The sequence below is a fragment of the Felis catus genome, chromosome C2 (assembly GCF_018350175.1).
Source record: "Felis catus isolate Fca126 chromosome C2, F.catus_Fca126_mat1.0, whole genome shotgun sequence".
NCBI classification, from domain to species: Eukaryota; Metazoa; Chordata; class Mammalia; order Carnivora; family Felidae; genus Felis; species Felis catus.
In genome coordinates this window covers 4,723,696-4,749,194 of record NC_058376.1, presented here as the reverse complement: position 1 = coordinate 4,749,194, position 25,499 = coordinate 4,723,696, and the positions used below count along the sequence as shown (strand labels likewise).

The 25,499-nt window shown below is 53.2% G+C and overlaps 1 protein-coding gene and 1 long non-coding RNA gene across 4 annotated transcripts in view; one reads left to right on the top strand and one right to left on the bottom strand.

Moving 5' to 3' along the window:
- Positions 1-8,868: 8,868 nt before the first annotated feature.
- LOC109491675 lies at positions 8,869-11,604 on the bottom strand. The gene is made up of 3 exons (XR_002145145.3): positions 11,350-11,604; positions 10,668-10,866; positions 8,869-9,137 (listed from the first exon to the last, which is right to left on the bottom strand). It is a non-coding gene; the product is annotated as an uncharacterized LOC109491675 (long non-coding RNA).
- A 7,575-nt stretch (positions 11,605-19,179) lies between these two features.
- BACE2 (beta-secretase 2) overlaps positions 19,180-25,499 on the top strand; it is a 113,431-nt gene continuing 107,111 nt past the window's right edge. The window contains exon 1 of one of the 3 annotated variants that reach the window (XM_023238717.2): positions 19,180-19,524. In XM_023238717.2, the coding sequence (XP_023094485.2) occupies positions 19,234-19,524 (291 nt within the window). In that variant the 5' untranslated portion in view covers positions 19,180-19,233. The remainder of the gene's footprint in view (positions 19,525-25,499) is intronic. The other 2 variants (XM_045036592.1, XM_023238716.2) reach the window with 2 other exon arrangements.

The window sequence follows — 25,499 nt, the reverse complement described above, 5'->3', positions numbered from 1 at the left end:
TCCTTTCATTACCTGGTACAGGGCTTCACATGGACACAGCCCCGGGGGACAAAAACGCCCAGGCTTGTAGCCACGAACAAAGAAGGATTCATCGACCCTTCTGAAAGAGACGCACACAGACACAGACCAGTGCACGCCTCCTTTTTTTTTTTTTTTTAAATGTATTTTTTATCTGGAAGATAAATATATTTTATCTGGAAGAAGAAGTTTACCTCGGGGGAGGAAAAACCAGTTGGGGACTGAACTTACTCAAACCGATCTGATAGCCACATCCATATTTTAAAAAGGAACCTCATGTGGGGCGCCTGGGGGGCTCAGTCAGTTGGGCGTCCGACTTCGGCTCAGGTCACGATGTCACGGTCCGTGAGTTCGAGCCCCGCGTCGGGCTCTGTGCTGACGGGTCAGAGCCTGGAGCCTGTTTCGGATTCTGTGTCTCCCTCTCTCTCTCCCTCCCCCGTTCATGCTCTGTCTCTAAATAAACGTTAAAAAATAAAAATAAAACGATGCTGCAGTGGGGGCACCTAGGGGTTCAGTCGGTTGGGTGTCTGATTTCGGCTCAGGTCATGAGTCATGATCTCGCTGCTTGTGGGTTCGGGTCCCGTGTCGGGCTCTGTGCTGACAGCTCAGAGCCAGGAACCTGCCTCTGATTCTGTGTCTCCCTCTCTCTCTGCCTCTCCCCTGCTTGCTCTGTCTCTCTCTCTCTCTCTCTCTCTCAAATAAAACACATTTTTAAAAATTTAGAAAAAAGGGGGAGCCTCATGCATAAGCACCCTGGCGGCCCCAGGAAGGACCCCTGGAGAAAGGGAACAGCCACCACTAACGCGATTTCCGGGAATGGGCCCTCGTGTCATTGCAGCTCATTTGTGCTGTTTCTGCAGTTCCGAAGGCGGAGGGCAGACAATGCCCGGCTGGCCCCTCCAGGCGAGCAGACCCGCAGGAGAGAAAGTACCGGAGACCTGGCCCCGCCAAGCCTGCCCATTAAGAGATCGGAAAGGGGCAGCAGCACTTGCAGACGACGCGGGGTCCTGCCCTGGGTAGATGCGTCTTGAGCTCACGAACACTAAGGTTTCCTCAAATGCAGCATTTCCGGTGAGCTCAGCGCCAGGCCTGCTGATGGTGAGCTGGGGGCATGTGGAAGGTGGGCCTGGGGGCAGCAGTGGACGGCAGGGGGGCGGCTGAGCCCTTCCACTGCGGGGCAAAGGGTGCAGCTTGTCGGGGAGGACACCACCGTGTCCCTGCGGTGTCCCCTGAGAGTTCCAGACCGTGACCCGTCCAGAGAGAGTCAGACCAACGCGCCTCTGCTGGTCCTGCTTTTGGGAGACTTGCTTTTCTGCGATCGAGAAGCATCTGCCCCATCAGAGCCCATTGAGAGTCAGGGTCAAGGGGCCCATGGCTTACAATCACTCAGCAGATCGTCTGCTCCTGTGTCGGGTGTGTGTGTGTGTGTGTGGTGTGTATGTGACGAAGGAGGGCAGAGGTTGCTGTGGACTGGGGGGTTGAGAAGCCTTCCCGAGGGCATTGGTGTTGAGCAGAAAGAGAAAGACGAGACGTAAGAACAGTTATTTTAGGCTGCGGCCACCGTGCGGTCTATCCCTGGGAGAGGCCACCTTTAGGCGACAGGCTTGAGCGCCGGAATCTGGAGAGGGCCACGGCGAATGGCCACGGCGAACACCCGGCTAAAACAACCGGGCCCATCGGGCCACCAACCCCAAAATATCCATAAGCCCTACCTGACCGATGGGCTACTTACACCCAGGCATAGTTGTCAAGAAGGGAAGATCCCTCTTGGCCCCAAAGTTCCTCATCTTCCCCCTTTAAATATGGTCCCTCCTCTGCTGTCCTGCCCCCCAATCCCCTGCCGTCCCTCCTCTGCTGTCCTGCCCCCCAATCCCCTGTGGTCCCTCCTCTGCTGTCCTGCCCAATCTCCTGCCATCCCTCCTCTGCTGTCCTGCCCCCCAATCCCCTGCGGTCCCTCCTCTGCTGTCCTGCCCCCCAATCCCTTGCGGTCCCTCCTCTGCTGTCCTGCCCCCCAATCCCCTGTGGTCCCTCCTCTGCTGTCCTGCCCCCCAATCCCTTGCGGTCCCTCCTCTGCTGTCCTGCCCCCCAATCCCTTGTGGTGTGTTCAGTAAACTTCTGTCTCCTTGGTTCTACCTCAGGTGAACCTACGACCCCCTGGGCAAACCGGCTTCCACCCGACTGTCACCCCACATCTGGGGACCCCCGTCCATGGAGACACACACCACATGCCTGACGGGCGCTATTTGCCCAAAGCACATTTTTGCAGAGCCTCCTGGGATATGTTGGAACTCCAGAACAGCCCCCAGCAGTTAACCATTTCCAGGGAAGAAAAGAAGGCAAGACCGAGCAGCCACCATCAGGCCAGGAGGTTGCCTTAATGGCATCAGGGACGATCCATCAGCCCCCGCGCTGGTTCCAACGTGCAGACTGGCCCCACACGTTCTTGAGTTACCAGTGCAGGATCTAACCCCCCTCGAGCGCTCAGATCCCAGACCAGCGGGAGCCAGTGGGCTGATGGCCCCAAACCCTGGCCAGCCCGGGGCTTCCATCATGAGGACCTGGACTCTGTCACCTTACGATGGCCTTTGCCCCAATTCCCGGCTGCACGCCCTATGGCGCAAGCCCCTTCCTGCACATGCATCATCCTTGGTTGAGCACGTGCCCCCGTTTGTCGTTTGAGGAGACGCTGCTCTGGGACAGTTCCCCCGTGTTCTCCTTCGCTTGTTCCAAGAACGGCCTTCCTTGTCCTATTCTTGGGCTTGGTTGTTGTGCCTTCTGGCTTGAGGAGGCGAACCCAGCTTCGGGTAACGTCAGGACTCGGCCGTGCTTCTCAGGAGGGGAGAGAGCGAGCCGGGCTGGCGCTGCTCTCTGGGAGATGTAGTCGGGGGCAGTCCTGGCCGGCAGGAGCCAAGGATACCTCTGCAGAGGGGACCGGGGCCCAGCACGGGGTCTCCTCGCCTGTAAGGCGATGGTGCGGGGACCTTGGGCCTCTTGTGACTGGGGACACATAGGCAGCTCCTCTTACAGGGTAAGAGCTAGCAAAGCCCTTAACGATACTGTTCACCATGCCTCGCAATATTGTTTTTTAGATATCGTAGAATACTCATGCAGTAGAATATTTTATTCGGGCATTGGAGTAATTTATTCTTCCTCTCCTCTACAGACGCACAGATACCGGAGCTCCGGTGCCTTCCTTAAATGGGTGTAGGATGTTACATTGTGCAAAAGGCTCTCGGCACGAGATCACCCCGCACCAGGTGCCTCCCCAGGGGTTACCGACTTAACCCCTCTGCCCCATAATTTCCTCTTCTGGGACACCGGGTCGATGGTTTGTAAATGACGCGGTAAAGGTGAGGCCCCCCAGTAAACGCTGGCCAGCCTCCCAAGCCCGCCTCCGTCGCACGGGTTCTCGGATTTACTTCAGATGTCTGCACGTAGGGCCGGTTGGTCTGGTTGATAGAAGATACCCGCTCGAGCCTCAGAACGTGCCAAGGAGTGAAAAGGGAAGAAGACAGCTGGGCCACGTACGGGACAGATAAACAGACTGGGAACGGGCCCATATGCAACGTAGTGCGTCTCTGTTTTCCCCTTCTGCTTCCTTCCCGGCAGGATTTCCAGGCACACGGCACTCTGGGTACACGTAGCATCTTCCTGTGTTCTCTCCCGCGGCAGGTACAGTCAAAAACCTTGTACCCGGAGGTTCCATGACCAGAAACTCACAGAGCTTGCGTATCTTAATTCCAAAAGAACATAAGGACTTTTTATTTTATTTTTTTAATGTTTATTTTTGAGAGCAAGAGAGAGAGAGTGAGAGCAGGGGAGGGGCAGAGAGAGAGGGAGACACAGCATCGGAAGCAGGATCCAGGCTCCGAGCCGTCAGCACAGAGCCCGACGCGGGGCTCGAACCCACGGACCTCGAAATCATGATCTGAGCTGATGTCGGACGCTCAACCAACTGAGCCACCCAGGCGTCCCAAGGACTTTTTAAAAGATATTTTAAAGTATATAAAGTATACTTAAAGTGTATAAGACAAACGTATATCCTATGAGAAATCGTCAGAGTAAGAAATAAATAGACTTAAAAGAACCATGACTTAGAAAAGTGTTTCCTGGGCCACCTGGGTGGCTTGGTCAGTTAAATATATGACTTTGGTTCAGGTCATGATCTCACGGTTTGTGAGTTCGAGCCCCCCATCGGGCTCTGTGCTGACAGCCTGGAGCCTGCTTGGGATCCTCTGTCCCCCTCTATCTCTGCCCCTCCCCTGTTGGCCTACCTCTCTCTCTCTCAAAATAAGGACACATTTAAAAAAAAAGGGAAAGTGTTTCCCATACAGAACCTGTGAATCAATCGCATTTGTAGGAACGTGTAAGAGAGGAACTACAGAATACCCTTAATATTTAGTGAGAAAGTGGTGAGAGATTGTATCACTCTTCCACCAAAAATTAACTTTCCACGCCCACTCACCTGAAAATCACTTAAGGGCGCCTGGGTGGCTCAGTTGGCTAAGTGTCCAATTCTTGATTCCGGCTCAAGTCAGGATCTCACGGTTTGTGGGTTTGAGCCTTGAGTCTGGCTCCGTGCTGACAGTGTGGAGCCTGCTTGGGATTCTCTCTCTCCTCCTCTCTCTGCCCCTCTCCCACTCCCACTATCGCCCACTCTCTCTCAAATAAACATTTAAAATAAGCAAATAAAGAAATATTTAAAAGCAAATCACTGGGGCGCCTGGGTGGCGCAGTCGGTTAAGCGTCCGACTTCAGCCAGGTCACGATCTCGAGGTCCGTAAGTTCGAGCCCCGCATCACTCTGGGCTGACGGCTCGGAGCCTGGAGCCTGTTTCCGATTCTGTGTCTCCCTCTCTCTCTGCCCCTCCCCTGTTCATGCTCTGTCTCTCTCTGTCCCAAAAAATAAATAAACGTTGAAAAAAAAATTTTTTAAAGCAAATCACTTAAACTCCTCTGGCGTTAGTTACTTATTTATTTTGAGAGAGAGAGAGAGAGCACAAGAGAGTACAAGTGAGGGAGAGGGTCAGAGGGAGAGAGAGAGAATTTCAAGCCTGGTCCACGCTCAGTGTGGAGCCCCACTCGGGCGGGACTCAATCCCGTGACCCTGGGATCATGACCCCAGCCCAAATCAAGAGTCTGACGCTCAACCGGCAGAGCCCCCCAGGTGCCCTCCCCACCCCCTCCAAGACGTTATGTTTAATAAAAGTTTTATTTACCAGGATACTCTTGTTAACATCTGCAGGAAGGAAGGAGCAAGGCCCCGCTGTCCTCAGCTTCTGCTTCTAGCCTTTCCTTGATAGTCTTTTCTTTTGTTCTCCTTCCAGAAGATGAAGAACAGGTTCCAACCACAGGTGCTGGGCCCAAGGTTCTGCCGCGTTCTAGAGTAGAGGACCTCGCACCCCACCAGGAGGGATGCGGCCTCCCACTCCCGAGAGCAGTGGGTGGTGCACCCAGCACAGCCCACAGAGGCCAAGAGGACTTCTAAGGACCACCCGGGGAACAGGATATGCTGGGACTCCAGGAAGCAGGAGAAGACCTGGGGGGATCTGGGGGCCCCTGTAATTCCTTCCTTCCTTCACTAGTTCAATAAATATGCGCTGAGCAGCTCAGCGTGCCAACCTCTGTCCTGGGCCTTTGGGATGCGTCGTACACAGAACAGGCAAAGACTGTGGCCCACGTGGACCTTATGTGCTGCGGGAGGGAGGTGTGCCCCAGAGAGAGACAGGGGACGGTGGATTGCAAAGAGAATGAGGGACTCGTCTGTATGGTTTATTATAAAGTGTAAGCGCTGTGGAGGGAAAGGAAGAGGGAAGGAAAGGAGGGAGGGACAGGGGATAATAGGAGGGGGTAGGGGAGAGTGAGGAGGGAGGGAAAGGGTTAGAGGAAGTAAAGGAAGGGGGAGGGAGGGGGAGAGTAAGTAGGAAGGGAGAGGGGTGAGGGGCAGGGGTGGGGAGGAGGAAGTAGGGGGAGTAGGGAGAGGGAGGGAGGGGGTAAATTGAGGAAGTTGGGAAGGGAGGTTGCAACACAAAATGGCAGGGGAGCCTCAGGGTCTGGGGGCCCCTGGGCAGGGTGGGGAGGGGGCTGGCCGGCTGGGACTGGAAACAGAGACAGGCACCCTCTGAGCAGGGCCTGTGGGAAGTGAGGGGGTGACGTGTGGGGGTCTTCACAGGGGCAGGTCCAGAGGGAGCGGAAGAAGTCCCCATTGTGACCGCCATGTTGAATTGGAGGTGTCCCATTGGGGGCAGAGGCCGCAGGGTCTCCGTGTTGGGAGCTGAGGCAGAGACGGCTGGGCTGAGCTGGTGACTCCTGCTCACTGATGGGATACTTCAAGGCCACCTTCTTCAAGGTTCTGGGAGAGCCCCACAGGGCGGACCAAGTACCACTTGGAGCCGGCATCTCCTGGGCTTGAGGCCCGAGGACAGAGGGAAACCGGGGCAGGGGTGGAAGACAGTCCGGAGAAAAGAGACCGGAGGCGGGATGGTCAGCCCTGGATCAAATGCTACCGAGGGCTCAGGTCAGGCGGGAGCCCCCAGACTCCATTCTGGGGCGCCGAGCCAAAAATGATTTTCATAACCTTGACTGTCCTTCCCTGGGTTGTGCAAGCCCGTCCCCAGGGTCCACACGTGGTTTCCATCAAGGGACTCCATCAGGCTCAATGTCCCATGTGGTGACAACAGGTCCTCAAGGATAGGAACTTAGTTATTTAGCCTCCACCTTCAAGTACAAAATGCCCCGGCCCAAGGTTATCACCAAGAGCTGGAAAAATAAAAACATTGCAGCCGTCACTTGCCGGAAAGGCGAGTTCACCACCCAATGGCGACATTCGGAAATAGAAAGCAGCCAGCCTCCAGCCTTCCAGAACCAGTAGGGCAAGATTGTTTCCATTTCGTGACTGGAACGCTACTGTTCCCTGCCCTTGTCAAGTACAGATGCATTAGAGGATTTTCTTTCAAAACCAGAGAAAAACTTCACTTACGTGGACATGCTCTAAAAATATTGATGAAGGAAAAGCCGTCAAATTCTTTCTGAAGTTCCTGCAGGATCCAGGACTGGGGTGCAGCAACCCCTTCACTTAGTATGGGGCAAGCTCCTTGTTCTCCGAGTCTCAGTGGCCTGGGGGTGCTTGTAAACTGGGGGTGCTGATGCTCACTGCCCACAGCTGCTTAGGGAGTAGATGACACAAAGCGTGTAAGAGCCTGGCTTATGGCCGCTGACAAATAATGGAGATTGGCCACCTTTAAACTCGAGTCCCAAGAAGGTAAACATTTTTTTTTAAGAAGATAAACTTCTCCCAGAGGGCTCGTCCCCCAAACCCCCAGGAAGCCCCAAAGTCCCAAAGTCCAGTCCTAATGGCAGGCAGCAGGTCTGCCTGCTGGAACCAAACCCCCACTGTCCCAAGTGACCCAAGGGAGGGATGTCCAGGTGAGAGCCCCAGGTGCCCGGGTCTCTGGGAGCGGCCACTCTGGCCCCTTTCTCCGCATCAGGCAAGAATATGGGTGGGCCTTTGCTGGAGATTGGATGGCTGAAGGGAGCAGCCGTGTACCCCGTTGGCTTGTCATTCAAATCCTGTGACTATGGTTTAAAAACGAATCCTTGCCATCCTGCTGTGTAAACAGGCCTCCATCCTGCTCTTTGCAGGAAGCATAACTTTCCTGTGACTTTCTTGTTGGCTCTGGACTCGGCCCCCACCCACCTGAGGGGAAAGAGCCCCAACCTTCCAGAAAAACAGCAAACGAACCCCACCCACCATAACTGACCCAACCCAGCCCTGGTCAGCCAGGCTCCAACTCCACCCTCTTCTCCCAGGGCTTCCGGAAGGTGGCTCCTTCCACAGGACCAGGCCCGCTCACGCCCAGAAGGGTACATTGAAAGAGTTTCTGGTAACTTTTTTTTTTTTTTTAAAGTAAGCTGTATGCCCAACATGGGGCCTGAACTCATGACCCCGAGGCCAAGAGTTGTATGCTCTACCGACTGAGCCAGCGGGTTCCCCAAGTTTCTGGTAATTTTTCATAATGACATCACTGAAATCCTAGGTTTTTAAATTAAAAAAAATTTTTTTAAATATGGTTTGACCTATGTTTCCCTATCACCATCAATAACAATAACTGTAACGGGGCGCTTGGGTGGCTCAGTTGGGTACGCGTGTGACTTCGGCTCAGGTCGTGATCTCACTGCTTGTGAGTTTGAGCCCTGCGTCGGGCTCTGTGCTGATGGCTCAGAGCCTGGAGCCTGCTTCGGATTCTGTGTCTCCCTCTCTCTCTCTCTGCCCCTCCTCTGCTCACACTCTGTCTCTCTAAAATGAAAAAAAAAAAACGTTAAAAAATTTTTTTAAATCAACAAAATAAAATAACAGCTAAAGTGCTTAAAATGTGCCAGCCCTGTGTGAGATGGTTGACATGTGTTGTGTCTTAATTTCCCAGTGTCCAACGAAATAGGCTTTATCTCCCCCCTCACAGACGGGGAAGGCCGCGTCAGGAGGCAAAACAGATTCAGAATTCAGCCCCAGTGTGACCAGGGTGGTGTCCCTCCCTCTTCAGATAACCTTCCCCACCCTCCCTGCCACCAGCCCCATCCGGCCCCGCCCCACCCAGGCCAGACTTAGGCCTCTTCCTCCTCCTTCCCCCATTTTCCAGCCCCGTCCCGCCCAATTAGGAGGGCTAGGTGAAACTTCCAGCAGTTTGGTTCTCCACCAGCCTCTTGTTTCAAGAATTCTTTCTCAACTGTCACACGACTCACGTCTTCTGATCATATTATCCACAGCTGTCCAGATTCAACCGCAAGCTCAACGCTACCCTAGGTCACTCTCGCTTGTACACCTCCCCTCCCCGCACCCCGTGCCGTCCTCCCCTCCCTCCCGCGGGAAGGACAGAATCTGGGACCGATCTCTTTTTACCTTGGGTGCGTTCTGCGCCTGTCTCCCGCCACTCAGTATTCGACAGAGGAGCCCCTGCCGTGGGGCACACAGTGCAAACAATTTCCTGTGTATCTTTGGAATTCCCAAGTGCCCTTTGAAATCACCCCACCCGGACGTTGGTGAACCCTTGTGGTCTGACGTCTCCAGCTCAAGGACCTCTCGTAGGTCTCTTCACCTCCGCCAGCTTCCTTCTCCCTGGACTTCTGCAAAGTCAAAGACAAGATCTGGTGGGTTTCCCTCGGTCGTAAATACTGCCTTTCGTGGCTCTCCCTCCCCGGCCCTTTGGCTCTGGGGTTGTAACAATCCCCCAAGTTACGAGAGTTATGTTGACCGGCTGATCTAGCACAGCGGGCTTCAGCTCTCTCCTTTCTGCCTGCTGCTGTCCCTGCTCAGCTTGTCATTTCTTCTCAAACATTATGCCTCTTTCTCCGAAAACTCTTCTTGGAGCTCCAAGTGCTCATTCTTTTCAAAACGGTAAAATCTCGGGGCGCCTGGGTGGCTCAGTCGGTTGAGCGTCCGACTTCGGCTCGGGTCACGATCTCGCAGTTCTTGAGTTCGTGCCCCGCGTCGGGCTCTGGGCTGACGGCTCAGAGCCTCGAGCCTGCTTCACATTCTGTGTCTCCCTCCCTCTCTGTCCCTCCCCTGCTCATGCTCTGGCTCTCAAAAATAAACATTAAAAGAAATTTTTAAAAAATAACAAAAAAATAATAAACACACTAAAATCTCTTCTTTTCTTCATGTAATAGGTTCTGAGACTTCCCTGAGGGGGAAACAATGTTAGCTCAAAATTAGCTCAGGAAGTATTGGCTCGATGGCCCTCTTTCAGCCAGACTCTCCTCGTGAGTCTGGGACCTTCTCATTGTCTGCGCACATAAGCAAACGCTAAGACGGATGCAACTGGGGGGCCAGCCTGGACTCTCTCTGTAACCAGTGGGGGGCTCCAGGGGAGGGCGGAGAATGAACCTGGGGGTGGGGTGAGCTGACATGCTTCTCCTTGGAAATGGTGCAGAGACAGCATGGAGACAGGTGGGCAAGGGCTAAGAGCGGCTGCCATTTTGAGCCCAGCGGGTGGTCCTGAGCCCTTGACTCTGCAGGCAAAGGCTGCCGGCCACCCTGTGCGCAGCACTCCGATGGGATTTCTGATGTTTCTAATGAGTGCTCCCATAGCTGCTCCAGATCTGCCCACCCACCCTTCCAGCCTCCCTCTGCTGATGGGACTCCAGGCCTGTCTCTAAGAGGTCACAGGGAAACACCAGAGAAGCTCTTGGTGGGGGCCAGACAAGCTTGGGCCTTTCGGGGCTGCCCCAGCCTCCCTCCCCCTCCTTTTTGTTATGGGATCCCCACGTGACCCGCAGCCCTGTCCTCTCCCCTCTGGGTCCTGGCTGTTCACTAAGGGACCTGCCAGACCAGGAGTTGTACCCCCATCCCCCAGCAGGCAGCCCACAGGGGCAAGCAGGTCAGATGTTAGGCGTGGCTACTTTAGGTACAGGGAGGGCCCTGCCTCTTTGTGGTCTAGGGGACCACCTGCCTTCTCCTCCGACCCTGCCCGGACCACCCATCGTGGGCCGTCATACCCTGAGCTTGTTGGTTGGGGATGGGCTTCTGTACCCCGACCTTGAGGGGGTGGTTTCCAGGCCACGTTACTTCTCCTTCCAGCGGAGATGACCCAGATCTGACTGACGCTGGGAGCGGGGGGGGGGGGGGGGGGGGGGGGGAGGGGTGAAGAGACTCACCTGCCTCTTCTCCGCACCTTCTTCCTTGTTTGTCTCCTTCACTGCCTCCCTTCTGCACTCCTATTCTGTGCTCCGGCAAACTCATAAATCCACACAGAGGACAGTCCCGTTCTCCAAATGGCCCCTGTCCAAACAGATGCTCGAATTTGTCTTCCCCCAGACTTTCACCGGGAAAGGGACGCAAAGAGGCTTTCAGAAGCTGACCAAAACAAATACGACACAGTAAAGAAGACGTGCTTGCAGCCGAACGAGTCGTCTGTGGCACCCACCCGCTTCTGATTCCGCCACTCGGGGACTCCGCCTGCCTTGGTGTTAATATCAATGAATCGTGATGATGTAAAGTTCCAAGTACGCAGGAGAGCTGTGAACTCCGGAAGGGTGCTAACTCTGGCAAAGAGGATTCCCGCTCCCCCCCCCACTGTCCCCCCACCCAGCATCACCTGTGGGATCCCAACCAAACCCCAGTCTCCAGAATGAGGACTGGAAGCGGTTCCCAGAACAATGGGAAGGATGGAGCTGTGTGGTTACAGGGAGGGAACGAGGCCATTCTGACCAAGCCCTGGAGCTGAGGAAGGCTGACAGCTCGGGTAGGCACCCCCCAGATCCCAGAAACACACAACCCAGGGGCAAGTCTTAACATCCAAGACATGTTCAGGGAAGGTAAACGTTGACTGATTCTTACCCAGCGAGTACGCCCACGTAGGTTGTTCTGTGCCGTTGACTCTCACGATGGTCAAATACACACCTGAGCAGAAAGAACCATCATTTCGTGAACCACAAAGAGAAAGATATGTTACCATTACCCCACGACATGAGGCTTTCTTATCACTTAGGGGTTTTGTTTTGTATCTTCGAAAGCGGTTTATAGTCCTACTTGGCCATTCCTGTGTGAACATAAAATATAGGTGAAATAGACTGGTGAGTTATTCCTTCCTTTAAATTTTTAAATGTTCATTCACTTATTTTGGGAGAGAGAGAGAAAGAGCTTGAGCAGGGGAGGGGCAGAGAGAGAGAGAGACCAGAGAGAGACAGAGAATCCCAAGCAGGCTCCACGCTGTCAGCACAGAGCCCGACGCAGGGCTCGAACTCACGAACCGTGAGATCATCACCTGAGCTGAAACCAAGAGTCAGACACTTGACCGACCGAGCCACCCAGGCGCCCCAGGATAGTTGGTATTTAAAGGGAAGCCTGACGTGAGTCTTATTTCCTCCTGTGCTAAAATGTGCCTGATTCGTCCCTTTGAGAAGGGAACCTCGTCCAGGTAGAAGAACCCAGGCTTCGGTGGCCGGTGAAGGCTTCAGATCCAGCTCATCGCTGTCTGCTGGGATCTAAGGCAGATCCTCAGCGCCCCCCACTGCAGCACGGGCACAGGACGCCTGCCCCGGAGCGACAGAGGACGCAGTCAGCGCCCAGGACGCGGTGGGACCTCAGCGCCGCTGTCCTTCGCTGTCCCTCCGAAACGGGGACATCTGCCCTGCCTGCTTCTCACTGTGCAAGAGTCACATCGCTGCAAAAACTTAGCAGCAGTGAGTGGGCACTGAGCACACGGAAGGAGCCGCTGTGCACCTGTCTGGACAGCGCTGGTGAGTCCTACCCTCTCCACGCTAAATGCTAACTGCTCCCTCTCTGTGCCCCTTGTCCCCTCCTCACGGATTCTTGCAGCAGCCTCCTAATCGGTCCCTCTGTCTCTGGGCTCACCACCACCCATCTCTCCTCCACCTGAGCTGGAGTCGTGTTTCCAAAAAGAAAATGTATTTGTGGTGTGACCTTGCTAACCTGTCATCTCTGATGGAAGGGGCTATTTGTCCCAGGTGGCTCCAGCTCTGATGCGGTCAGTGGCACAAAGGACGGCTCAGCATGTCTGTTAAACGAGCCACGGGGATGCCGTCTGCAGGATCACCCGGCCCTCCTCACCTTCTGTACGCTCCCCGGGCCAGTGTCCTGGGGTCCTCTCCAGCTAGACCATCCTGTGGTCTCTCAGAAAGGTCACATGACAAGGAGCACAGGCTGTGAGGTCTCCAGAATCTGAATCCCACTTTCACCACTCAGCAGTCAAATATCAACTCTGGGGGCGCCTGGGAGGCTCAGTTGGTTGAGCTGCTGACTCTTGATTTCGGCTCAGGTCACGATCCCAGGGGCGTGGGTGGGAGCCCCGTGTTGGGCTCTGCGCTGGGCCCGGAGCCTGCTTTAGATTCTCTCTCTCCCTCTGCCCCTCTCCCCTGCTCGCATGATCTCTCAAAAAAAAAAAAAAAAGAAAAGAAAAAAAAGAAAAAAACCCACACAAAAAAACATATCAGCTCTGCCTCAGTATCTCATTTGTAAAATGAGAATGATCATGGTGCCTGCTAACAGTTATTATTAGGAGTATATATTTCACCGAGAGGACTGGCATGTTTTCTACCAACCGATACTATTTTGAAATAAATCTCGTTTCATTCATAAATATTGCAGCATGTCTGATCTAAATAATATCTCTTAAACACACACACACACACACACACTCTCAATGCCATTACTCTAAAAACATTACTCTAAAATACTCTAAAAATATCAATAATAGTTCCATAACATCATCCAACCAGTGTTCAAATTTCTCTAATTGCCTTACAGGTAACTTTTCCTTTTTGTTTAGTCATGAGCCAAAGAAGATCCCTGTGCTGCAAATGACTGATAAGGGTCTTGGGACTCTTTTGATCTATAACAAGACTTGGCAAACTTTCTGCAAAGGGTTAGACGGTAAACATGTTAGCCTTCGAAGCCACATGGTCTCTGTAGCAACTGCTGAAACAGACAGACACGGCTACGTTTCAATAAAGTTTTATTCACAAAAACAGGCAGCAGGGCTGAATTGGTCCCCCGGATGTCATGTGCCAACCCGCGACGAAGAGGCTTAATCAGATTCGGGTTCGATTTTCCGGCGAGAACATTTCACTGGTAGCATTGTGGACTTCCACGAGGAAGCACGGAATGCTGGGTGGTCCCTCTGCTTTGTGAAGTTCTCAGCCAGGGATGCTCAGTGCCCAGATCCATTAACCCCTTAAGGGCTGCTCAGTGACAGTGTTCCAAGCCCATCATCTTTCTTCTTCGTGTATCAGCTGCAAACCTTCTATGAAGAGAAGTTTCCCCTCACCAATTATTTGGTTATACTGAGGTGTAGTTTGTACAGGAAAGTCAAGACAATAGATGCATGATTCTTCTCCCTTCTCTGCCAGTTTTTTTTTTAAGTTTATTTATTTTTTGAGAGAGAGAGGAGAGAGATTGAGAGAGAGGCAGAGAGAGAGGGAGAGAAAGAATCCCAAGCAGGCTCCATGCTGTCAGCACAGAGCCCGACCCAGGGCTTGGTCCCATGAACCCTGAGGTCATGACCTGAGCCGAAATCAAGAGTCAGATGCAGGGTGCCTGGGTGGCTCAGTCAGTTAAGAGTCCAACTCTCGGCTTCGGCTCAGGTCATGATCTTGTGGTCCCTGGGTTTGAGCCCTGCATCAGGCTCTGCGTGGACAGCGCATAGCCTCCTTGGGATTATCTCTCTCTCTCTCTCTCTCTCTCTCTCCCTTCCCCTGTTGTGCTTTCTCTCTCAAAATAAATAAATAAACTTAAAAAAAATCCCCCCCCCCAAAAATGAAAGAGTTGGATGCTCAACCGACTGAGCCACCCAGGAGCCCCTCTCTGCCAGTTTTTGAAAATAACACATTGGGCTCCTTAGCATGCTTCCAAAAGAATCAATGTACTTTTTCAAAGAACATTATGATCGAATAGGTTTCAAGATAATTGAAGTGTTTTGAGCCATTGCAGTTACCACTTCGAATGCTGTTTGAATCGTCCAGGCTCTGCCTTAGCTCTGGACAGAGCCTCCAGAGCCTTTGGTTACATCCTTGCTTCCTGGTAAGACAAGACGCTCCAGGGTCACAATGCTCAGTTTCGTCCCCAGACCTGGGATCAGCCTTCTCTGGGGAGCCACCGTTTGCTTTACGGGGAGGGGGTGGGGGATGTGATATTTAGAAGCCCTAATGTAGGCACTACAGATGTTCATCGTATGTAGGTGTTTCCAGTAGACACAGCAAGGCTTCTTCTTTTTTTTAAAGTTTTATCTATTTATTTTGAGAGAGAGAGAAAGTGTGAGCAAGGGAGGGGCAGAGAGAGAGAGAGAGAGAGAGAGACAGAGAGAGAGTCCCAAGCAGGCTCCACACGGTCAGCACAGAGGCGGATGCAGGGCTCGAATTCACAAACCATGAGATCGTGACCTGAGCAGAAGTCAGATGCTTAATCACTGAGCCACCCAGGCGCCCCAAGGTTTATTTATTTACTTTTTTAAGTAAGAACGACCTCAGGAGTACCTACTGGAATTTCCAAATCAATTCAGGACCACAAGTCTCCAGAGCTCTTCAGTCGGACACCTTATTCCCTTTCTCCCATGCTCTATTTCCTGGTTCGCCTGGGGAGCTTTTAAAACCAGCCGTTCCAGAGGCCGGCCCCAAACCAACTGCCGGGTGGGATCCCGCAGGTGCCTCACGGAGCAGCCAGGCTTGGTGCGCAGGAACCAGTGCTCGGGGCCGCCCGGGGGCTGGGTAGGAATAAAGCTGGAGACCTGTCTACAAGCCCGTCCATCCAGGAGTGAAGCTCTGTTAGGGTGAGGAGTGCAAGGAGGTAGAAGCAGAGATAAGGAGGCACACAGCACCTTCCAGAAGGGTGGCTGCACTGCACGGGGAGGGAGATAAGCCAGCAGCCTTCACAAGTGGGGTCAAGATGGGTTTTACCAAAAGGGAAGTGGGGGCTGTCTGCATGTTTGTAAGTTTCTGAGAAGGAACCATGAGGCAGACAGAAAAGGAAACCACAGGATACTAAAGAGATGAGCTGATAAGATTCCCCTGGGCTGTAGGGGGTTGGCGTCTTGCTCTGTCTGGGAGGCCCTGGGAGAGACACAGGAAAGGGCCCTTTGATTCTCCGAGTATGGTCTGACCCTTTCAGAGGGCCCTTTAGCTCAACGCTATTTTCATGATGACAGTAAAGTGTTACTTGTCTTTCTCACTTTCCTTCGGTTCTGCGGGCTGGGTGGAATTTTCCAGAGGTTTCCGAATGGACGGAATGCAGAAGGGTATATGAGAATCCAGCTGCCTCCCGTTAAGCCAGATAAAGAGACTTGCAAAAATGCAAAATAATCATTCTTCTCACGTTTTGAAAAAGTTAGTTTTCGTTAAAATGGTATTTGATGGGGGCACCTTGGGTGGCTCCGTCTGCTAAGCGTCCGACGTCAACTCAGGTCATGATCTCACGTTCTGTGGGTTTGAGCCCCGCGTGGGGCTCTGTGCTGACAGCTTGGAGCCTGGAGCCTGTTTCGGATTTTGTGTCTCCCTCTCTCTCTGCCCCTCCCCTGCTCACACTGTCTCTCTGTCTGTCTCTCTCTCAAAAATAAATAAATATTAAAAGAAATTAAAATGTTATTTTATGTTGTTGTATAATGGGTTTGTTACATTATTTTTTAAGTGCATTATTACATATTGTTAACAATTGTTTTAATTCCTAATTTGGTAACTATTGATAGGTATGATCTACATAAACAAAAGTTCCTGGGGCGCCTGCCTGGCTCAGGCCGGGGAGCATGCCACTCCTGATCTCCGGGTTGTGAGTTCGAGCCCCACAACTCGAGATGGTCCAGAGATTACTTAAAAAATAAAAAGAAAATCTTAAAAGATTTTATTTTTAAGAAATCTCTACACCCAGTGTGGGGCTCGAACTCACAACCCCGAGGTCAAGAGTCGTATGCTCCACTGACTGAGCCAGCCAGGCGCCCCTAGGGTCCTTAGTTTTTAAGGGAGTAAGAGGGTCCTCAGACCCAAAGGTGTGAGAATTGTTGGTGTAGGAGCTCAGAGTTAGTGCTGAGAACCAATGAACGTCAACAAACACATCGGTGACAATCTTCGTGACCAAGCAACACGTATTCCTGGAAGGAATCCTTGGTTGGCTCCTTGGGCAGGAGGGCAAGACCCTTTCTCACCCTCAGCTGGGCCAGGCATTTCTGGGTGAGGACGTTTGCTCTTTGCAAGGCGGGGTGAGCCGGTCTCACTCGTAGGCCTCGGTTTCCCCATGTGGACCCAGAAAGTGTGGCTGAAATGGTGGCTCTTACAGAGATTCCTGGGGAATGCTGGGGTGCTACAGGGGGTGTGAGGGGTCCACCTTCTCCCTGCCGCTCACCAATGCTTTGGGACACAGCTTCTTTCTTAGAGAAGGGCTTCGGGGAGTGTATAAAGAACCCCTAATTAGCTCCGGAATGACAGGCCTGCCACATAAGGTTCCAGGGAGAAACCTGGGAGGTAAAACTATTGTTTCCCAGACCCAGGCTGCACCCTCGTTGGGAGTAGGTAGGGGTCGGGTCAAGAACTGCAAGACCATTCGTAACAGAGACGGCCATGGGGACAGTCATCAGATGCCGTCACTTCAGCCCTATTAGTTTCTGAGAAGACAGCTCCAGTGTCCATGAAAACTACATGAGGTCCCCTGTGACCAGATCTTAATGCGTCTGTTTCCCGTAAACTTAAACTGGCGTTTTCAAAGTGAAAAGCTCATGAATGCTCACACTAGGCGGGGGCCGGAGTCCCACAAAGGACACACCTTAATTAGACTTGATTTTCAAAATTTTCCCTGGTGGTTTTTAATAATGAGAGCAAATGTCTCTGATGTTGAACTTCCAGTCAGGTAGCCCCTATGCCAACGTCCTTAATAAATTGCATGTGCTTTTTTTTTTTTTTTTTCCCCAAGGTTGTGTTCTTCCGACAACTGTCTGCACTTCTTTTTGGACCCCCTCAAGACTGGACACCAAGGAGTATAAATAATCATTCTTTAAAAATTATACTTCGTCTACAACCTTGAATTCGAAATGTGAATATATGAATATAATAGCTCTGGAATTACTATGCAGATTTATGGGGATATCAATTTAGGTTATATCACAGGCCCTACTAGGCCTTTCTTTTTTGAGGCTGGGGATTTGTTAAAGTTGGGATACAGTCTGGGGAAAATGCGATTTTTATACGCACAACCGAAGATCTCTGACATATGGGTCTCTTGCAGAGCGAGACCTGATTCTAAAATCGAGAAGACAGGAATAAAAATCAAGTCTCGGATAGAAGTAGCTGGAAATTACAGCGAGGAGCGAAGCTTTGCTCCAACCTTCCCACTGTTTGAAGACGGGCTTGTTTGTTTTTTAAAACAGCCAGCATATTTCAGCTGGAGGAGGTAGAAAAGATTCGCCTGGTCCTTGTTTCAGTGGAAATCAATGGACCTTAGTTTGTGTAACTGTTCCCCCCCCCCGCGTTTAGTACCTAAAATAAAATAGCCCTCGTTGCTGGCACTGCTGAGCCCCTTCTTTGGTCTTGGTGTCTGCGGCTAAACAAGTATTAATTAGATAATCCGCCGGGAGCTGGCGGAGGGGGAAGCGGAGGGTTGAAAGGCAACGTGCAGCCTCGGCGGCCCTGATTTTTGCATCGTGACTGCAACTCGCTTGGTGGACTGAGGGAGTCCTGGGGGAGGTGAGGGAGCAGCTCCCGCCAGCTTCCCATCTGCATTACGGACAAGCGTGGGGCGGAGAAGCCCAAGCTCAAAGCCAGAAGCGGACACCACCTCCCGGGCGGTGACGGTGGGCGCCAGGGGGAGCCGAGGCTCGGGCAGCCAGCAGAGGCATCCAAGCCCCATCCCCTCCACCCCCAAGATTTCTAGGGAGAAGTCTCCAAAGCTCTCGCGTCCTCCCTGCCTCCCCCACCCCCGCCTCCACTCAGATTTCTTCCAAATCTGCCGGGGGGCCGAAGTGGGGACAAGGAAGCGGGAGTGAGCAGGCATGGGGGTGGGGAGGGGGGTGGGTGTTCAGCGCACGGAAAATGCCCAGAGAGGCAGCCAGACTCCGCCGGGCTGAAGTGCGGCGGGGAGGAACTTGGCGAGGGGAGGCTCTGACTCCTGGTGACGCTCGCGGCTCTTTGACGATTCCCCACTCTCCTCTCTGACCCTCCACTCACCCCCCCGCCCCTGCGGGGCCCCCTCGCGCGCGGGGTCCCCGGGCCAGTTCAGGCCCTTGCTGCCCCTTTAAGGGTTCCCGAAACTTTCCCCCTGGTATCAGATGAGCCTCGTCACATCCGTTGGCCGTAGCAGCGGGGCGCGTTCCGAGGAAATTCGGGACTCGAGTTTCCCGGGGAAGAGGCGCGGCCCGAGACGAGCGAGGGCGGGCGGGGCGCGCCCGGGGCGCTCCCGCGGACCCCGCGCTCCGCCGTGACCTTGGCCGCGGGGGAGGGGCCCGGCCCCTGCGGGGCAGCCGCCGCCCGCCAGAGGGGGCAGCGGCGACCAACTTGCTCAAGTTGGCGGCGCGGGCTGGGGCGGCTCCGGCTCCGGCGCCTCCTCCCGCTCCTGCAGTCCTCCTCCCGCGGTGCTCCTCCCAGCCGCCGCCGCCGCCGCCGCCCGCCCGCCCCGTGCGCGCCCGGCCCTGCCCGCAGCCCCGCGCCGAACCTCCGAGCCGCCGCCGCCGCCGCCACCGCCGGACGGGACGGGCCGGGCCGCGCGCGCCCCCCGGGCCCCGCCGCGGGCATGGGCGCGCAGGCCCGGGCGCTGCTGCTGCCGCTGCTGGCCCACTGGCTCCTGCGCGCAGCCCCGGCGCCGGCCCCCGCACCCCTCACGCTGCCCCTCCGCGTGGCCGCGCCCACCCCCGGGCCCGGGACCCCCGCCGCGCCCCGCGCCGCGCCCCGAGCCGACGGCCTGGCGCTCGCCCTGGAGCCCGCCGGCGGCGCGGCCAACTTCTTGGCCATGGTGGACAACCTGCAGGGGGACTCCGGCCGCGGCTACTACCTGGAGATGCTGATCGGGACCCCCCCGCAGAAGGTAGGTTGGTGGGCGCTCGCCCGCTCCCCACCGCCCCTGCGGTCCCCCAGGCTGCAGCCGCGGGTTTCCCGGGGGGGGGGGCCCGTGGGGGGTGGGGCGGGGGGCGCCCGGCGGTGCCCGCGCGCGGTTTAGCGTCGCCCCCGACCACACGCCGGCAGGGCAGAGCTGGGGGGCGGGGCGGGACGCCTAGGGGCCCCCGCCGGGCCGGGAGCGGGGCGCGCGCCCTGGGGACGCGGGGCGGCCGGGCGTCCTGCCCCGGGGCGCTGCCGAGGGCGTGCGCGAGTGTTTCAGAACTTGTGCGTCCTCCGCTCCGAGCCGCCGGGCGGCGAGCGCCTCTAAGGGGCAGCCCTCCTGGCGAGCGGGGAGCCGGCGCCGTGGGCCTCGGGCGCGATGCCGAGGCCGCCAAGGGGCTCACTTCGGGTTCCTCTTCTGCTCCCCACGATCCCCCCACCCCCATGCTGTCTCATGGCCCCGGGAGCCCGTGGCCGGCCCCGGCGGCGCAGCGCCCGGGGAGAAGGATGTGTGCGTGCGCCCGGCGGAGGGGGCCGCGTGGCCGCGTCCCTCTCCCGGAGTTGGCTCGTCGGCGTGCTCTCGCCGGTCCGGCCGCCCAGCCTCTCTGCACCGAGCCCGGCGTCCGCACACGTGGCTGCCGAATGTATGAAAACGCAGTCGGGCGCCTGCGGAGCAAACAGGGGCCGAGCCAGGCTGCCGGGGACCGAGTGGCCTCCCGAGGACAAAATAAAAATAAAACCAAGCGGCATTCTTTTTCTCCTAATCTGATTTTCATTTATTAGCACTTTTTTTTTTTCTTTTTTTTTGTAACGAGAACCCAGTGGCCCCAGGCTCGGTAATCTAAAGAATGGGAAAATTTCAGGAGTCGAGTTGGCGCTCCTCCTCCTAACACATTACCTAATCCAAGTGTGATGTGAAGTCAGGTTTTTCTTATCAATCGAGTACGGTCTCAAGATACTTTATTTTTATTTTTAACGTTGTCATTTGGGTTTTAATTCAGCTCTGATTCCCCCATAAATAGAACATACTCATGACTTGGGTGTAATTCTAATTAAATTATTCAAGACTTTTCTGAAGAGGAAAGATGCGCCATGCTAATTCTTTTAAAAAAAGAAACTCTGCAGAATAACTTCTATACTTGCTTAATTAGTTTAAAAAAAAAACAAAAAAAACAAAACCCTTCAGACATGTGTTCAGCTCAAAACTTTGACCCTGCTTTTTGCCTTTCATCTAAGTGGTGGCTCCCGGGGTGGATGGTGGGGAGGGAGGAGGGGGAAGGAGTCAGCTGAGGAAGCTTAACTTGACCGCGGAGGCTGGTGCTGGTCAAAGCCACCACGTGAATACTCCAGCTGGTAGTGGGAACTTTGTACTTTTCTGCCTTCCCAAGATTTCACAAGATATTGACGATCCACCTCTTTTGTGGCCTAAGGATGATGTTTTGGGACCGGAAATGACTCTCCTCTTGGGAATGTGTGCCTTGAGGGCCAGAGCTCCTGTTAATTTCTTGAGTGGAAAGGAATTCTTTGTACTGAAGTAAAGATGAGGGCCGTTTGGGTGCTGTGATAAAAGGGGGTTTGAAGTCTGCCTCCGGCCGGAGAGAAGGGGGATGGGGGAAAAAAAAAAAGTCTCAAGAAAAGCTTAAAAAAAAAAAAAAAAAGCTTTCTCTGGGGCTCTCACAACAAAAACTTTCATAAATGATAGCTTTTCTTTATTAATTAATGCAGTGACCTTTCCTTTATTTTATTATTTTTTTTAAAGTAAGCTCTGGGTCCAACGTGAGCCTTGCACTCACGACCCCGAGATCAAGAGTCGCATGCTCTACAGGCTGAGCCAGCCAGGCGCCCCGGTGACCTTTACTTTAAAATGATGAAGTTTAAATAACAGGAATGTATTGAATGCCTCGTGTTTGTATCCTTACCTTGGCCAAGGGAGTAGTTCATTCAAGGTTATGTCTCAGTTAAAGATTAGCATGTTTCCAGGGAAGGCTGTTTTTAACAATCCAGATTTAATTTTTACATTTGACGGGGAATGAAATATTCTGTTCCTCCTTCTTGGCCTGATTTAGTAATAAGCTGTTTTATAGCAACATCCGTGTGTACGATCTTTCCAAATGCCTACTATAGGAGTTAGTGACAAGTGCACTGGAATTCATTTCTTCCCTGTCCCCTCCCGAAATGTCTCTGGCCACCAGCAGGGTGTTTGCAGCAGGCCCTGGGGTGACTTCTGAACTTGGAGTGAGGTTCCCTGCTCTATTAATGGCCAAGAGTTATGCATTTATTCTCTGCTGATTCTCCTAAGCCTAAAATAAAACTTGCTTAGGTGGAGAGAAAAATGAAATTGTAAATTCAAGCATTAAATAACCAAGAATTTTTGGAGAAGTAACAGTCGCAGATCGTTCAGAGGGCTCCCCTCGAGGCAAGCAGCCTGCTGCGTGTCTCACGGGTGCTCTCCTTGGGGGTTCTCACAACCACCTCCCAGTTCTGATACCCACTTAGGGGATGGGACAACAAACCTGAGGAGGTTGAATGGCTGGCCCAGGGGACGGGACAAGAAAGAGAGCCAGAAATCGGGCCCAGGTGGCTGGAGTCCAGAAGCCGAGTTCCGGACCACTGGGCCCCTGCCTACCTGCTCCCTTTCCTTTCCGCCTCCTTTATTTTACTTTTCCCTTTTTCAAGTTTGTTTATTTTATTTTATTTTATTTTATTTTTAAAGTTTGTTTATTTTTGAGAGAGAGCAGGGGAGGGGCAAAGAGGGAGGGAGAGAGAGAGAGAGAGAATCTGGGCTGACAGCACAGAGCCCAACTCGGGTCTCAAACTCACAAACCGTGAGATCCTGACCTGAGCCGAAAAAGCAAGAGCCAGACGCTCAACAGACAGAGGCACCCAGGCACCCCTCCGTTTCCCTTTAAAAAGAAAAATTTGGCCTCCAAGTACCCTCCCTGTCCAGCCAGAGCTCCCTGGACCTTAAACCCCAAGGTGTCAGGGACTTAATAACGTGACCAAAGAGAGACTCCAACCCCCGCGGCCCCTTCGTCCTTTCCCTTCCTTCAGGGCGACATGATGAAGAGTTGGACCCAGGTGTGCCTGGGGGAGAGCCACAGGTCAACAGGAACCAGAGCCACGCAGGTCCCTGCTCTCCCAAGGGAGAGCCAGCTGTTGGACACGCGCACACGTGCTCGGTCCCCGCATGCCTTAATCAAGAACTGGGGGGGGTCTGTCGTTCTGCCTGATACTCTTCAAGACGTCACGGGCATCTGCCCCGAAGCCCGTGGGAGAGCAGGACCACGTGGGCATGGGGATGCGGGCCAGGTGTTGGATACCATCATGTGACCTCGTTCGAACAGTGGAGAACCCGCCTCTGCTTGAACCATACGGTTTGGTCGTATTAATAATAATAATGGCGTGCTAAAATGATGATAATTATAGCAATTTCCATTATTTAAACAAACCAAAAAAAGGCTTCCATGCTGACACGATAAACCCACTGGAAATGCTAGGGGGTCTGCAGCTCTGTACCTGGTAATGGCCTCAAAAGGCCTCCGGGGTTTCTGTTGAAGGATTGTTCTGTCCTCTCTCCACCAATAGGGATGAAACAGACAGAAATACGATCTTCATACTTAACCATTCGAATGTAAAGAGCTACAAAATTATTTTGGGGACTCCCATTTTAATCACGGCATGTTGGCTTATCACTTCTTAGTACACAATTGTTTGGAAGACTTTGGATTGAAAATATGTGCCAAGGATATGCAATTTAGGAGTTTGTCTTTTTTAGAACAAGCAATCCAGTGTCCCTGAATTACATTAAGCCTCACTGCAGGCAAGGCCTGGAAAAAGGGATGGGCACCGAGAATAAGTGTTGTTGTTTTTTTTAATGTTTATTTTTTAGAGAGACAGAGAGAGAGAGAGCATGTGTTCGTGCGTGCAGAGAATAGGGCAAAGAGAGAGAGAGACAGAAATCCAAGCAGGCTCTGAGCTCAGGCTCTGAGCTCTCAGCGTAGAGCCTGACGTGGGGCTCAAACCCACAAACCGGGAGATCATGACCTGAGCCGAAATGAAGAGTCGGACGCTTAACCCACTGAGCCGCCCCGGCGTCCCCCGAGAATACATTTGCCGGAACACAGTGAGATGGTAAATATTACGGACAGTGACGTGTCTGGGGTTAAAAGAACAAGAAAGTCAAGGCTAGGTTCCCACCAGCTTCTGTGAGTGGAAGGTGCCAGCTCCTGAGCTCTAGAGAAAGAATTAAGATCCAAGTCCTCCTGCGGAAGATGGGAAGGCCAGGCCGAGACATCTGCGCAAAGCACCTTAGAGGGACCGTCTGAGAAGTCGCTAGCAACCGTTAATATTAATAGCTAACCTTTATTTCAGGCTCACTGGATGTTGGGCCCCACGCTAAGCATTTTGCACAGGTCACCTCCTCTAATCCTGCAAACAGCCCTGCGAAGGGCGGGTAAGTGACTTGACTTAGTAGTTTTCAGATGGAGAGAGCGAGATCCCGAGAGGCCCAGCAATCTGTCCGTGGTCCCACTGGTGAGAGGCCCAGCTGGGGTATCGATCTGTGGGGTCTGCCCAGCTCCCCGGGCCACTACCCCTCTTTTGCATCTGGACTTTCAAAAAAATACCCATTTTAATTTACCCGTGGATGACCTGGGTTTTGCGGGGAGCCTCCAGGATGCTGTGGCATCACACACTCGTGACCGAGGACAGGCGATCGGCCGCCCTGTGCTGCCCTGCTCTTATCGGTTGGCGATCTTTTGAGTTCTTAGTTTTCTGCAGCTGCTGTGACAAATGGCTGCAGACTAGGTGACTTTAAACAGCAGAAATACATTCGCTCACTGCTCTGGAGGGCGGCCATCCGGAATCAAGTTGTCGCCAGGACCCCGTTCCCTCTCCTGCCTCCCCCATAAGCCAGCCTCTGCCTCTGTCTTCACAGGAAATCCCCCGCCGTGTATGTCTCTGTGTCCAAATTTGCTGCTTCTTAGAATGACACCAGTCATTGCATTAGGGTTCACCCTGATCCGGTCTGACCTCCTCTTAGTGTCTTCACATCTGTAAAGACAGGCGCCAGGGGTTAGGATTTCTACGTAATGTTTGTGGGGGAAACCGACTGAGCCACCCAGGCGCCCCAGTGGGACACGAGTTTTAATCCAGAAGTTCATTCTGAGTTTGTCATTCTGTGTATTTTCTTTCATTCTATCCCGTGTTTCAGTTGCCAATAATTTTTTTTTATGTATTTATTTATTTTTCAGTGTTCATTTATTTTTGAGAGAGAGACAGAGTGTAAGCGGGGCAGGGGCAGAGAGAGAGGGAGACACAGAATCCGAAGCAGGCTCCAGGCTCCGAGCTGCCAACACAGAGCCCGATGAGGGGCTCGAACTCTGGAACCGTGAGATCCTGACCTGAGCCGAAGCCTGAGGCCCAACTGACTGAGCCACCCAGGTGCCCCAGGACTCAACATATTTTTTAAACGTTTCTTGTCACGTTGCACAAATTCTCGAGTTGCCAGAATCATTGCCTAACTTGACCAAAGTCCATTTGTGTAAGCTCGGATCACTGGTATTTTAAATACCTATGACTAAGAAATACTCATGTTGGGAACAACAAAGATGTAAAAGGCTTGAAAGCTTGTATTTCATGTTTTAAAGACTATAAGGCATCTGTCACCCGTCTTTATTGAACATATTTGATACAGAATACACACCTTTCACTTGTAGTACTCCTACCTGTCATATCTAGCCCCGTCTCAACTTCTGACTTCCTTTGTTGCAGATAGGTGGGCTTAACCTCCTTTGGGCTTCCTGCTTCCTCCTGGAATGATTGCTGGCGTCTCCTAACTAAAACTTGAAAAGGGGAGGTTTAAGGTTAGCTCGCGAGATGAGTGATTTCTCCACGGTGGTAGTCCATGCTGTGTTGAACCCGAGGACAGGAGTTTCAAGGCGGTGGCTTTTTCCCTTCCCTGTG